This window comes from Salvia hispanica, chromosome 1, assembly GCF_029641045.1.
Source record: "Salvia hispanica isolate PSC_SH4W2 chromosome 1, Shi_PSC_v1, whole genome shotgun sequence".
In the NCBI taxonomy this organism is placed as follows: domain Eukaryota; kingdom Viridiplantae; phylum Streptophyta; class Magnoliopsida; order Lamiales; family Lamiaceae; genus Salvia; species Salvia hispanica.
Window position 1 is genome coordinate 7065005 of NC_142692.1, and position 15345 is coordinate 7080349.

At 36.1% G+C, this 15345-nt stretch overlaps 2 protein-coding genes across 2 annotated transcripts; both read right to left on the bottom strand.

Annotated features, from left to right (window-relative positions):
- Positions 1-2316: 2316 nt before the first annotated feature.
- Positions 2317-5809, bottom strand: LOC125218704 (uncharacterized). Its single transcript, XM_048120441.2, has 4 exons — positions 5510-5809; positions 5343-5412; positions 5136-5245; positions 2317-2586 (listed from the first exon to the last, which is right to left on the bottom strand). The coding sequence occupies exons 1-3, from the start codon at positions 5687-5689 to the stop codon at positions 5190-5192; spliced, it is 306 nt and encodes a 101-aa protein (XP_047976398.1). The 5' UTR covers positions 5690-5809; the 3' UTR covers positions 2317-2586; positions 5136-5189.
- Positions 5810-6499: 690 nt separating this feature from the next.
- LOC125221601 (uncharacterized) lies at positions 6500-14228 on the bottom strand. Its single transcript, XM_048123754.2, has 9 exons — positions 13992-14228; positions 12799-12962; positions 12363-12486; positions 12143-12266; positions 11381-11445; positions 7438-11287; positions 7140-7355; positions 6950-7057; positions 6500-6865 (listed from the first exon to the last, which is right to left on the bottom strand). Exons 1-9 carry the CDS (start codon positions 14144-14146, stop codon positions 6815-6817), a joined length of 4857 nt encoding a protein of 1618 aa, XP_047979711.2. The 5' UTR covers positions 14147-14228; the 3' UTR covers positions 6500-6814.
- Positions 14229-15345: the final 1117 nt, after the last annotated feature.

The window sequence follows — 15345 nt, forward strand, 5'->3', positions numbered from 1 at the left end:
TCACTTCTCAATACAATTTTTGAGATCGTCACATCAAAATGCATGGTGTTTAGAGTTGATTTATAAATGTTCGATTTAGATTTTGATAAAGAAAATTGTGAATTTTTAATTTGCTTTTATATAAACAGTGAAAATTTGAGAAAAAAATAAACACATAAATGCGATATACTACTATGTTAAAAAAAAGAAAAGAAAAATATGCTTGACTCAAATTGAGGCTATGGTGATAAATGAGATTCAAATTGATAAAAGGGTGATGAACGTATATTACAGGTTGGATGGGACGGCCGTACTTATGCATCGATTTACGCACTTATTACACTAGGCGTTACCGCTGACACGTGTATCTTCTAGAAATATATGGTCCAACACAGAGAAAAATAAATAAAATTAATTAACCAAGTACATAATCCAACTTTCATAATTCTGAATTTTACTACTACTATCTTTTAATAATTATTAATAGTAGCAATTAGTTTAATTTTTACTTAGAGATTTTATCTGTGATTTGTAAATGCAGTCAAATACTATAACTAAGAGTCTAAGACTTCTACCCAGACAGCACCCGTACATTTTTTGTCCTTTAAAATTATTGGTCAAATATGTGTAATGAAAGATGATTTAATTATAAATTAAATATATAATCGCATGGACCATGTAGAAAACAATTGAGAGAGAGAGGTGGAGACTTATGAAGGCTTTAACGAAAATGCAGCTTTCATTCTGCGGTGTATTATTGTAGATTTCACATAAATATTTGAAATTTTCTCCAAATTATGTTTGTGATAATTCCTGAACTAGCTAAGCACTGGAATTCGATTTTATCAATAAGGTCAGATTGTAGAATTTATCGTGGGGATTTGCTCACACGTGATGTTAGGATTTGGTGGAATGTATATCAATATATCATGTTCTAATAATCCCTTACCACTTCGTAATCTTTATTGGTTTCCACAAATTCTTCGAATGAGAATATATATTAAATTACTTACGTATAAAAAAATACTACTAATATTTTCTAGACCAGATATTTGCAACTTCAGTTTAATAATTTGTCACGTATAAAGACTGGTCTCTGATTATTATAGTAATGTTTTTAAACCAAGGAAAATATTATATTTTCATAATTATTCATAGGCGAAATTTGTTGCTTATAAAAATATGTAATTCCCACCGGACAAGATTATAGATATTTGTCACTTATCAATTATTAATACCAAAAAAGCATGTGAGGATTCAATGAAGTTCACGTCCAGCCAGAATTAATTAATAAATAAAGATAAATTTCATCTGGACCAAATTTGTCTATAATTGTCAGCATGATTTTGCACCAAATAACGCCTACACCAGACCACCCTACTTAGAAAAACCATTAACTAAGCACAGAGTCAGCAATCTCATCTTTAAGTTGATTATTTGATTCAAACATACCCCACCACCACAAAATATCTCACTCCCTCTATTCATAAAAATTCATTACCATTTGATCTGGCACGAGTTTTAAAAAATATAATAGAAATTGAGTATAAAAAGTTAGTGGTATACAAACCTATTTTTATATATTAGTTTTAAAATAAAATATGAGTAAAAATGAGTTAGTGGAATGTGTGATCCACTAACAAAAAAAGTAAAAAGTAAAAGATAAACAAATTTTTAGGAACAACCAAATAGAAATAAGTAACAAATTTTTAGAAACAACCAAATGTGTGATCCACTACTTTAAAAAAATTAAAAAGTAAAAGATAAACAAATTTTTAGTAACAACCAAATAAAAATAAGTACTCCCTCCGTCTCATTGAAGATGATCCACTTTCCTTTTTTGTTTTTCCCAGTCAATAACTCATTACTTAAAATGAAAATCCCTTTATCTCTACTTTATTCCCTCTCTCTTACTTTATTCTCTCCACTTAGCACATAAAATAAAGTTGCATAAAATCCCGTGCCGCCAAAGAAAGGGGTCATCTTCCTTGGAACGGAGGAAGTAACAAATTCTCATGGACGGGAGAAATGTTAAAAATAATCAACTTTGATTCAACTCTCTCTAAGACATAAGTCAGATGATGATTTTTTCAACACTGTACGATACAATTGTCTTGTACGGTAATCTTGCACGGATATTAGTGACTAATTATACTTTAGACCAATTCAATTCTCTCATTTGAGTTTCCAAGAAACTTCCCTAGTCAATTCTGAAGACCAATTCAAATCATTTAAGTCATGAACTCGGAATAAAACAAGGTAATGAAGTCACCAATTTTCTAATTAATTGGTAACTAGTATTAGAAATCATAAAATTATGTAAAGTACTAAATCATCTATGCCCCAAATAATCATCTTCTAAATCTTTTAATTTCAAGCCACATTAAGAATAACAGAGTACATTTAACTAAAGTTATCTTTTTGTTCAAGCATATTAAAACATGTGCTAAATTAATAATTTGACATGATCACATGAATTAAAAGTACATATGAGTCCACAGAAACACTAACACCCTTTTGGCAGCAACTTTAACAAGGATATTCGAGCTAAGGATGCCATCAAGCACACACAACCAATAAATTTAGCGCATCAACATCTTCATCACCCTGCATTATATTTTCCACACAGATTGGATCATCAAAATTCCAATTCAAATCTGAAATCAAGGATGCAAGTTCTGTGCCTTACGAAACTACATGTACATAGTTTGTAGAGCATAACGTAAAAGGGAGAGCCAATGCAAGACAGCATGTCATGATAATCACCAAGACAAAATGCAAGCTGTGAGAAGAGAAGTGGAAAATAATTCGAACGCCACAACAAAGGTCCAACTCAGTTCTATGTTTCATCCATATTCACGACTTAATGGTTAAGATTGATCACATTTACTTGTACTCTCGAAGAGACTTTAACCAATTCTTATTCTTCATTTGTGAGTATACCAGATTAAATGAAGGCGGTGTCTCTACACCTTTGGAATGTCATCGTGCACTCAAAGAATACCAAGAGAAAAGTAACCTTAATTAACTTGACCAAACTACATGCTAATGGACTCCTTCATGCTAACAAGCTAGCACCATTTCATTCGCTCCGTAGATCGTTACTCAACACCCTAAATAAATAGCACTAGGCTGATGGTTTTTATTAACAATGAAGAAAGATATACTCCCTATAAAAGAAAAGAAACATGAACAGTTTCTGAAGGTGTACGTGTACCACCTGTTTAGCAATGCTTCCATTTACAGAATTAAACCCCCTCCAAATCCTAACTAATGGTTTCAGCCCTATTTAAAATACTCCCTCCGTTCCCTCATAGTTGAGGCTGAATTTTTCGGCACAGAGTTTAAGAAAGGGATGTTTAGTGTGTTAAATAGATAGATAAAAAAGTAAGAGAGAAAAAAACGTAGAGTGAATAAAGTAAAGAGAATAAAGTAAGAGAGAGTAAAGTAAGAGTGAGAATTAAGTGTTACTATAAATAAAAATAACTCAAATATGAGGGAACTTTCAAAAATGGCAAAATGACTCAACTATGAGGGACCAGAGGGAGTATTACCTAATACATACACTTCAGAAATAGCCTAACTCATAAGTCATAACTAGTCCAAGTGGAGCTTAAAATAAACAAAGAACAAGAGAATTTAGATGATTCTTATCGCTTATGAGTTGAGGACAGTTTGGGGATGTTAGGAGTGTATTGAAAAGGCCCCTCATAAAAGATCAATTGGTGTGTGTATGGAGATACTGCATGGGTGTAGGTAGATGCATCCAGAAAGTAATTTCACTAAAATCTAAATGCCCTCGTCTTACTCTCAACCATTAAAAATATTAAATAGGAGACAAGTGTCTAAATTATTTCCCTAAAATCTAATATGCCCATATTATGTTATGGCAGCTAGCATATATGCCTCCAATATACATTATTTGAATGGTGGCTGAAGAATTCCACAACCTTGAATTGGATACTTTAAGGGCAACAGGTTTTTCAACTCAAGTTTACTGTAACCAGCAATTAATTAATTTATACACCCCAAGGATTACCTCTTAATTCATTCAATTCTTGAGTTATCCAATAAATCTTCTCTCTGAAGATTGACGTATACAATGAAAAACGTTTACCTTTTTTCTACACAATCCAGTGTAGGTGCTTATGATATCAATCCCCATGCATAGAATAAAGAAGATTTGAAGTAAAATGATTTGAATATATGAGGAAATAAATTCAGCAGCAAATATATAGGAATAAATTCAACCACAAGTGCTGACTATGAATTATATTTCCCTATTTTAAGTAAGTAGGATATGGAGGGATTTGAATAATTAGACTTGATTTGAATCAATTGGGTGCAAGTTTGGTGGGATTTTTATATTGGAAACTCCTATATATACTATGTAGGTTTTGAGGAATGGATCAGAAAAATATCAATTGTATAGTTTTGCCTTTTTGGAGGATTGTTTCTTTCGTTTGTTTCAGTGTTTCAAGTCAATTTACATCCGGTCCAGTTCTTATTCAAAGATATTCTCTTTGTGCCTTGCACTCCATAAGCTTAATCGTAATTTCAGCTTGGATGGAGCAGGTGCTTAATTGCAAGACATAACTAACAATCCAGTGGCAGCATTCATGAGTCACTACAACTAATTCAGATTGGGAATCACACATCAAATATGATTGGAGTGTGATATGCTGCTCTATCAATCCACAAACAACTTTCTTCAAATACGATTGGAGTGTGAAGCTGCAGTTACATCCTATAATTAGTTATTGACTCTCATTTATTTTGCCTGTGGCACTGGGCTTACAAGTCGTTCCCTGGTTTGAAGTTTAACAAAATGACAGTGTCGAGCAACAACCTAGTGGCTTACAAGTAAGCACAAAACATCAAACGCCACAATGATGCTATTTATATCCAAGACCTAAAATCTAAATGATATGCCATTGGAAATAAGACTAAATGACTGCCATTTTAATAAGAAAAAGCACATAAACAAAAGTAAGTAGAACCAGCACAAGGATAATCATTTAACAAGAAGCTATAAATAAGAGGTCCAGTCCAGTACAAACAGAAGCCACATAAGAAAATGATAAAAATCACAGAAACAAAGTTACAGTTTAAATTAAAATTGGAATCAAGCTCCATTAAATAGAACAGCAACTCACCTTCAAGTTGATTAACAAAGCACATAGCTGGCTGGATCAAGAATCACCCACCAATTAATCTGTATCTGAACCTGACTCTGAATCAGAATCTGAATCACTCGCAGTATAACCTGTAAGGATAACAAGTTCCACAACTCCTAAGTCCAAACACTCAATTTCAATTAATTAAAAATATTAATTAAAAACATAAAAAAAAATAAAGCTAACCGGGTCGTTTATTGCAAACTTTCCAGACCGAAGACCTGACTCTGGAAGCCCTACGTATCCAAATCTTCCCCTAAATTGGCAGAAGTTGACAATTAAACAAAATCCCTAAAACCAAACGCAATTGGAAATCAAGCATCTTAAATTGAGCAAGCTTTAGCAAGTAATACCTTGTTAGCGTCTTTGGAGATGCCATAGCCACAATTATACATCTGGCCGACGAGCACCTGCATATTGATATCGCCAGTTTTGGCCTCCTTGAGCGTGTCTTGGAACCAGCGGTGTACGCAGTCGTTAACCACCTCTGACAGCGGAAGCCCTCGCTGATCCGCCGCCTGTCCAGCCTCCATCTCCGGCTTCTTCCCCTTCGAATCGTCGGAATTTTCGCTCTTGCAGTCGTTCAGCTGCCGCCGCCTTCCGCTCCACTGCCAAGATGATTTTCCAATTTACTTAATTCTCTCTTTTTTTTTTTCTTCTTTGGCGGGAGAGAATTTATAAGTCGTGTTAACTATGGGCTCTCAATGTAAGTGTGCTCCAAATAAAAGCCCATACAGATCTTTTCCAGCCCATAAACTTCTTCAACGTTAAAACTTTTTAACAGTTAACAAAAAAGTCTCGGCTGATTTTTTTATTGTCAGAGTGTTCGGTTACTCGAGATCAAATCGTGACACTCTCCAAATTAATAGCATATCCAGCATTTACATTAAACTCAAACTATTTTAGTATACATCAAATAAGATTTGACTCCGACTATTTGTACTAAACTCAAACTTAAAAAAATATTTGCTACATTATGTCTTTTTACTCATAAAATTTGAAAAAAAAAATAATTTTGATTTAGTATAAACTTAAAGATAAGTATTTTTACTTAGAAATCAAAAATGAAATTGGTTTTTAAATAGCATTAGAGCTAATTATCTGTTTTATTTTAGATTTTAATGTACCCTTAGAGATGGTCTAAGTAACAAATAACATGCGCTTTATTACATACTCCATTTGCTAGCAATGAGAGTCCTTTTAGCCATTTTGATCCTCCACCAATAGAATCTCATTTTACTTTTACTAGACCTCATATTCCATAACTCATTTCGCTCATGTTTTATAATAATATTGGAGTAATATATAGTATGACTCGCATATCAATAATTTTGACACAAGAGTGAGATACAAATAATTAGTAATTTCAACTAATGATGTATCTTCTACATATCTATTCGAGCAAGTATTCACCAAGACAAAATCGAAAAGGACATGCTTTGTACAGTTGAAAAAAATTTGTTACACTACTCATCCTCCAACATACACACACAGCAACCAAACCAGATAGTGCTCGCAGCGCTTCTGTTTTATCCGTGTGTCGAACATATTTACACAGACTTGACTCTTGCCCGGAAACATCCATAGCTGGTGGAAACTTGAAGAGATAGTGGTGGATGAGGAAGGAAGACATTTTGGAATAAACTAGCAGGCAAGATTCATGAATCACTCCAATTATCTTCATCATCTTCATCACTACCAGCCAAGGCCTATAGCATTTGATCGCTTCTGTTAATAACTATGAACAGCGTAAAACTAGGACAATAGGGTATCTGAGGAAAAGAGAATGAGACCTGGCGAATTGCATTTGCTTTCTCCAGAATTGCAGCAACTTTAAGATTGGTGTTAGGTCCCGGAATGCTACTAGGCTTTGTTGTTGCAGCAGGTTTCAGGTTGAAGGACTGACCAACAAAGGTGGATGTGAGCGTTCACCATAAACAGCTGTAAAGTTTGCGTAGCATAATCAAATCTGTTCAATCGTACCTTGGCTCTTATTTGATCCAGGAGAGCATCTCTTCCTTCTTGCTTTTGTTTCTGAGGTCCGACTTGTTCAGTAACCTTCCGCAGCTGCAAATAAGTTGCAGCTTCTTGCTTTTGTTTCCGAGGTCCGATTTGTTCAGTAACCTTCCGCAGCTGCAAATAAGTTGCAGCTTCTTGCTTTTGTTTCTGAGGTCCGATTTGTTCAGTAACCTTCCGCAGCTGCAAATAAGTTGCAACAAGAATAACTTAAGACTGTGGAAAATTAATTGTGATTTCAATCAAAGGAACTAAGGATACTTACTCTACTCTTATCAAGAGCAGCAACAGAACCAATAACAGGGTTGCAAGTTCGAGGAAGTTTGATTGTTCGATACCCTTTAGCAACTCCATCTTCCACAGCTGGTGAAGGAACTACACAATCCTGAATGGGTAATACAAGATGAAGCTGCTGCTTTTGCTGCGGTGTTTCTACTTCTGGTGGTGGGTGAACTGCCTGATCCATGTTATCACCCTCTTCTTTTAAAATGGACTGTGGGACTATTTGAATAGGCAATTTTACCATTTGACTCCCTTCAGCAACTTCAACTTCATCTTCTTCAGCTGGTGATGGGACCTCTTTGTCCATTGTAGGACTCAAAAGTTGTTGCTGTGGCTGTAGCTGTACCTGGTCCTGCTCATTTTCTATTTTTTGTGGGAGGCCAACCATCTTCTGAACTGGAGATTCTTTCATATGTCCAGGCACGGAACTAACATTTCCAGTGGAGGTTGCTTCTGGAAATACATCCTTGATTTCCATTTTCTCTACCTCTGTAGTAGACGAGGCATGCTGAGGCATACCTATTTGAATAGGCAATATTACCATTTGACTCCCTTCAGCAACTTGAACTTCTTCAGCTGGTGATTGGACCTCTTTCTCCACTGTAGGATTCAAAAGTTGCTGCTGTGGCTGTGGCTGTAGCTGCACCTGGTCCTGCTCGTTTTCTATTTTTTTTGGGAGGCCAACCATCTTCTGAATTCGAGATTCTTTCAAGTGTTCAGGCATGGAACTAACATTTCCTGTGGATATCTCAGGAGGAAAGATTGCTTCTGGAAATATTTCCTTGATTTCCATTTTCTCTACCTCTGTAGTAGACGAGGCATGCTGAGGCTTGCCTATCCTCCACTGAAGTGGAGGGAGAGGTGGCAAAGAAGGTGACTGGTGCAGGTTCATCTGATTAGTTTCAGGGGGGGAATTACCAAGGGGGAATGTTAACCCCGATGGATCCTTGGGATAAACAGAAGCATCAGTGCCATCGTTTTGTAGACCTGGAAGCGCCGGCACTGAAGGTGAATAGTCAGGAGGTGGAAATGATGAGGCCAAATTGTCAAATCCTTTGTCATTATAAGGATCCAACATCTGCAGTTGAGTTGTAGGAAATGCAGATGACAACTCTGAACTTATAATTTCAACAGAATTAGGCAAAGCATCTTCAATAGCGGCAGAATGTAATTCAATATTTTCTGCCAAGACCGATTCTTCAGCCACAGAAGCAATGTGTAATGAGTCAACATCCGAGACGATATTCTCTAGACCCCCTTGATGGAAAGAATCATCTTCTGTATCTAGGACACTTTGCTCCATAGGAGTCAGAATTTGTGATGCATTAACCATATCAACCCCCTCAGAATCAAGACATGAACCAAAATCAGTATGCGATACTTCCGGTTTGAGATGATCATCATGCTTCGTTTCACAGACGGCAACAAAATCTAGTGCAGCAGCTTCTCTGTCATCCACTTCCTCCACTAATTCGCTACGACTTCCTGAAATATCACTCCCTGCTTCCTCCTCCACCTCCGATTCCCTATTCAATCCAGAGAGACTGGTTGCATGATTCTCAAGTATACCCAGACCCAGATCATCATGCTTCGTTTCACAGACTGCAACAAAATCTAGTGCAGCAGCTTCTCTGTCATTCACATCCTCCACTAAATCGCTACGACTTCCTGAAATATCACTCCCTTCTTCCTTCTCCACAGATTCCCTATTCAATCCAGAGAGACTGGTTGCATGATCCTCAAGTACACCCAGATCCTGAAAGCAAGGAACATGCTCTTCCACCAATATATTAAGGCCTGAGGGTGAACTGACATTCTCCAAGATAGTATTGTCAGAAACTGCAGGTGTAGAGCAAGCCATCCTAGCATTCTCAGATTGATCTGTACTTGGATCTAACTCATCTAATGACTCAGTCATTTGATTCGGTAATTGCAAACATGCGGAGCTAGAAATTTCAGAATGTTCTACTTCAGCAATGCCACTGTCCGGGTTGATACCATCCCTTTCTGTGGTGTAAGATATCTCTGAAGAATCTTCAAGTTTCTCCGGCATACAAAATGAATATTCTGGAGCTGAAAGACCGCTGGGGTTGGCATCATCTGTTATCCCTATCTGCAAACCTATAACTTCTGAAGTTTTGGGGAATCCAAGTTTAGAAGTTCCATTTATTGCTGTTGGTCCTTCATGAGTAACAAGACCTTCCTCCAACAAAATAGGAGTTTGACCAATACCAGGCAAAGTCAAAGTCCCTGTGCTGATCTGATTAGAGCAATGCTCCTCAGAGTCCAAAGTTTCAGAAACAACACTTGGATCTTCATGATAACAATCGCCACTTAGATCTCTTTCGTCTCCTTCAGAAACTTCTGACGCGACATTGTCTCCGTTATGCGCTATTTCAATGTAATCATTTGCAAAGTTATCAGTCAACTTCGCGACCTTTTTGTCCAATTTACCTGGAATTGGGTTCTCCTTTGATAAGATCACTTCAGTATCAATTCTGTGTTCATAAATATTATCAGCAGTGTTCACGGTGAAAGGTATATTCTGAAACTGATTAAGATCCTTCTGATCAGAGTCATCTTCACGCACCGAATGAGCAGATATAGCATCTAAACTATCAGAGGTATGATGACTAATAGCAGCATAGGGTGACCTCCAAGGTATCTCACCACGAAGATGTTCTCCAGAAGAGGGCCTCTGAGAATCATCTTTCAGTGACTTGAAATGAGAAGCACTGGGAGAACATTGAGAATCAATCAGGTCTCTCTTTTCTTCATTTTCATCCGAGTTTGAGAATGTTTCATCTGACGTAGCTCCTCTTAAAGTTCCTTCTACTGCAACTGTTCTTGAATCATAATGAGGTAAAGTAGGACCTGATTTGGAACTGCTGCTTGAACTACAAGTAGGCTGCTCAAAGTCAGGCCTGTTCTCAGGGGCTGAGTCATTGACACATAATGTATTATTAGAATGCACAGGTTTTGAAGCATTGTCGGCAGGAGAATGTTGCGGAGTTCTCTCAATGGATGATGAATTAACTATAACAAATTCAGGAATATCAGCAGATGGAAATCCATCAGCAGATAATTTTTCTATTTGAGGGTTTTCAGCGGAGGTTCTTGGAGAGTCTGAAGATAAGAAGCTAGATATTTCCTTTTTGTATGAATTGTTCCCCTCATCGGATATTGAGAAGTCTCCAGTGGATTGCGAATCTAATGACAAAGAATGGGAACGTGCTTCATTTTTAAGAGAAGCCTGTGGTTGATTTTTCCTATATGAGGCAAATTTATTCTTCACCTTCAACTCAGAGTCCGTATCCATTTCTGATTCCATGGTTGAAGGTGCATCCACGAAATTGTCTATCTCACTGGCAACCTCATCCGATTGGTAACCTGTTGAGCTTCCTTCCATTTTGCTTTCCCCAACCATAGCTATATCCTTTCCACTGGTCTCCTCATCAGAAATGGACGGGATGTCATCTGTAAGAATATTAATAAGTGATGATACCCCATATGTTTTGATATCTTTCAAAGCATCATTTCTCTGATTCGAGGATGATTTAGGAAAAATTTCCTCTTTATATGCAAATGGAGAATCACTTTTGCTTCCTTCACTTTCTCTACCAGGACTCACTGATCTGAGTTCAAGTACAGATTCATTTTGATCATCCAGCAATTTATGCTCGGGGGACGGATTCTTTAATAATTCTTCCATGTAGCTCTTCCCAGATTTTAAGCTAAACGGGAATGCATATGGCCTCCTTTTCAATCTGGCACGGTATGCAGGTTTGCTAACACCATTTTCAACACATTCCTTCAGTAAAAGCTGATGGAGTCTGTAAAAGTTTAGGAATCACATGGGTCACTTATCACTCATATGCATAATCATCGAAAACGAGAAGTATATGATAGAAGAAAGATCATCTTACTTTGCATGTGATGATTCTTGCAAAGTTTCAGGAGTTCCTCCATATCTTGCATGTAGTCCTTTCTTCTGTTAAATACCAGCGAATTATTAATCAATGTCGAATACAGTATGGCCCAGAGGCACTATAAAAAAAAGCATCTGAGATGCTGGAGACCTCACTCAACTCTCAAGATAAAGGAAAAAACGAATCACTGCGAGATATCAGATCTAGATTTACTATTTTAAGCAGCGAAATCATTAGTACTACTGTGCTAGTATGAGTTAATATTCCCAGAGGAGGAAAAAACAATACCGATCTATGTTCTAGTCAGAATTAAAAGATCTTAATATGTTTGCTTAAGTAATCCATTGATATTGTAAAATCTAATAAGTACTCCCCCCATCCACCAATACAAGGGCACATTTGACCGGACACGGGTTTAAAAAATGTTAAAGAAAATGAGTTGAAAAGGTTAGGGAAGGTGGTTTCTACTTTTATATATTAGTTTTATAATGAAATTTGAGTGGGATAAAGTTAGTGGAACGTGGGGTCCTTTTTGGTAAAACATAATTTGGCTTTTAGTGGTGGACGGACGAAATTGGCAAAATGAGACGTTTATTGGTGGACGGAGGTAGTACTTTATAAGGTCATTGGCTAGGATTTGAGATTAAATATACCAAAACATCATTACATGCAACACCATATGCACTAGAAGAAAATAGAACTTCAAGTTATTCAGCAGTATTTATTACTAGCACACTACAAATAGTGAAAATGATGCACCTTTGCTTTCCTGATTTTCTTTTCCCTTTGGACATTTGCAGTAGCTGTTGCAGATGTTTCTAGTTTAAAGAATGAAGGATCAGTGTAGCGTTTTAGACATGCTCCAGCACCGGCAATATCAAACCTAATTGAAAAAATCAATAACATTATTAATGATATGAATATTATTTTGAAAGAGATGTTATTCAGCTAACTTAAAGAATGAAGGATCACTCCATACTTGTCTAGAAGAAATAGTCGAGGAGGACCCCTGCATTCTTCATAGGAGTCCATTACAAAACGAGGTAAATCTCCTTGCGTGACCAGATTCTGCTCCAATTGTATATTAGCATGCCAATCAACACCTAGAACATGATATGTCAATTAAAAAACAATTATATCATAGAAAATAGAAGATGCTAGAGAGAGTGGGGGAGAGTGTGAGAGTCAGAGTGACAGATTCCATAAAGAAAGAAAGCCCCTGAAAACCCTGAATAACCCCATAGTGTTTACCTCTGTAAGATGTTGCTTTGTGAAACAGTATAAGTTAAATAAATTAAGAAGCCCATGTAACCCGGTTCATAACAAAATGAAGGATCTAGAGTTCTACAATTCTTCAGCTATAAGCATAAATGAGGATGATATCGAGATACAATATAATGAAAATAAAGTTCTACCAGTATTGTAAAAGACCGAGGAAAGGTCAGTTTGGGAAAGAAGTGCCTTTTCAACTGAAGGCACTTCAACCTCAAGCTGTTGGACTCGTATCATTAAACTGTGCCCTCTTACAGCAGTGGCCATCACTTCTTCATGCAGATCATGGAAAATCTCTGCTGCAAACCTTTAATAAGCACAACAATTATGAGAAGTTTTTCCTGGTAACTTATAGATCTTTCTAGAAAATGATTGAGCGGTACACCCTTCAACTCAGGCAAGAAAAGGAAAAGAAGTAGAAAATCCAGAAGATCAATTGTTTCGACGGATGAAAGCCGACATTTTTAGTTAAAGGGACAAAGAAGGAAAGAGGGAACTCTATTGCAATTAGCTAATGTTCAATGGGCTAAGACTTTTCATAACTTGAATGACAAACTTGTAGGCACATAGGCCATTGATCACATGTAAAAAAATGAAGCTTTATTGCTTCACCTTCTGGTGCAGAGAACAAAACCCGAGTCTACAAAAACCATGACATACATGATCATTTCCAACTCAAATGCCCCCTCAGTTCTGAGATTGTTGTCTGGTATCATGCGAGCATGAAAATACTATAGTACATTCTAACTAGAGGTATAAAATTCTCCAAAATTAGAAGATCATAACAAAAAAAACTCCAATTAAAGTTATCAACTTATCAATTGCTAAGTAAAAACATGTACCACGGACCAAGAATGTAACCATAATAAGGATTTTCGGTTCCAAGTCTTCTCATCAACAAAGCTATTGAAATTCCACAGACTAATTCAAACCACGAATTGAACTAAGATAAACAAAACAAATATATGAACCATAAAACTAGCAGCATTCAACTTAACAAAGAAGCCGGGTAGCCAATCTGCCAACTGTACAAAAACACACAGAAACCCTAAATCCCTAAATTTCAACAGAAAACCGAAATTCAAGTGAAGATAAGAACAGTATTAACAACCAACACCAACGGGAAAAAACAGCAGAAGCTAAACAGTAATCACATTCTGCATAAAGAAATGGATACTACAGTAGCTGAAGAACAAATCAAGCAACAGAGACCAACACCTCCGAGCTCATCATTACCTCTACACAACACCTAATTCCTCAAATTTCCACCCAAAACACGAAAAAAAAAACAGCAAAACTGCATAGCACGAACTCAAATCGAAGATTGAAAACTCACTCGGCTAGGTCTCCGAGCTGGCGAAGGACGCCGACCATGCCAGCCATGGCGACGCCTTCAAGCAAGGCCTCGGGATCATCCTTGTCGGCGGCTCGATACAGCTCCGGATCGGCCAAGCTGTACTCGTCCCGAATCTCGTAGCGATTCATCGGCATTTCTGCAGTTCCGTCGCCGAGGAATCAAATCCAACGGAATTTTAACTCATCAATTTTGCAAATGAGGAGCGGACTTTTGTTTGACTAATGCTAAATAGCAGACAAGAAACTATACTTTTTTATTTTGGAATTTTTCTACTTTTTCTTTATTGATTTTTCTTATCTGTTTTTTTATTTGTAATTAAGTGTTTGTTTTATTCGATTTCGGTAATAATGGATGAAATAAATGGTTGGCACAGGCATGTGTTTATCAAAAAGTTTTTACAAAGTTAGGAAAAAGTTGTCACTTCTATCTAGGGGCGAGGATTAATTAAAGGCGAATTGAGTGTAGAATAATTGAAAAATATCTAGATTTCATTTCATAAGTACTAGTAAAATTTTACCCCAAATTTGGCATTTGAACATGTGAATCGACTTAGTAAATTTTAATTTAATTTTGGGATCATTGCATATAATAACGCGATTTTTCGCGTGTTTCATTTATAAACCCCATCAACTATTTTAGATCAAATTAAAATGAATTTTTAGTTACAAAAAGTTATTGCTGTATAAACTAATTGGATATGAAAATAAGTTAGGACGACATAGTTTTAAGAAAAAAGATGAATACAGTCCATGTAAACCTTTTTAGATGTCATCGCCATTTTAATGGAAATAGCTATTATATTTACCTCTTTTTCATATGAAAAATTTCATGATTCAATGGAAATAATATTGGAATAGGTATTATACCTTCTTTCATTTAGAGAATATATTTTTATCTCTTTTTAGAAAGGTAAAAAGTTAGGAGTAATAATTTTTGTTGCCCTTTTAATTTACCTTCTTTTCTTGGAGTTCATTACTTTTTAAGAAAAGTATAATATAACCTTTTTGAGAAGGTAAATGAGAAATATACATTCTCAATACACATTTTCCTCTTTTTAAGAAGGTATAATAACATTTTTAAGACACTCAATTGGTTATGAACATATTTTTAGTGCCAAGATTTATAAAACGTATAAGAAAAATTAATAATTGTGGTGTTAATATACAGTGGAGTAGTATTAAATTAACCAAATTGTTTTTCAAACGAATTTCACTAATTCAGCCTCTTTGTTTCTCTGTAATTCTTTCAGATTCTAGTACCTGTTTACCCTATTCATTTTGACTTCTTAATCTCATTTAAACATTTTGGATTCAAACATTTGAGGTATAGTGAA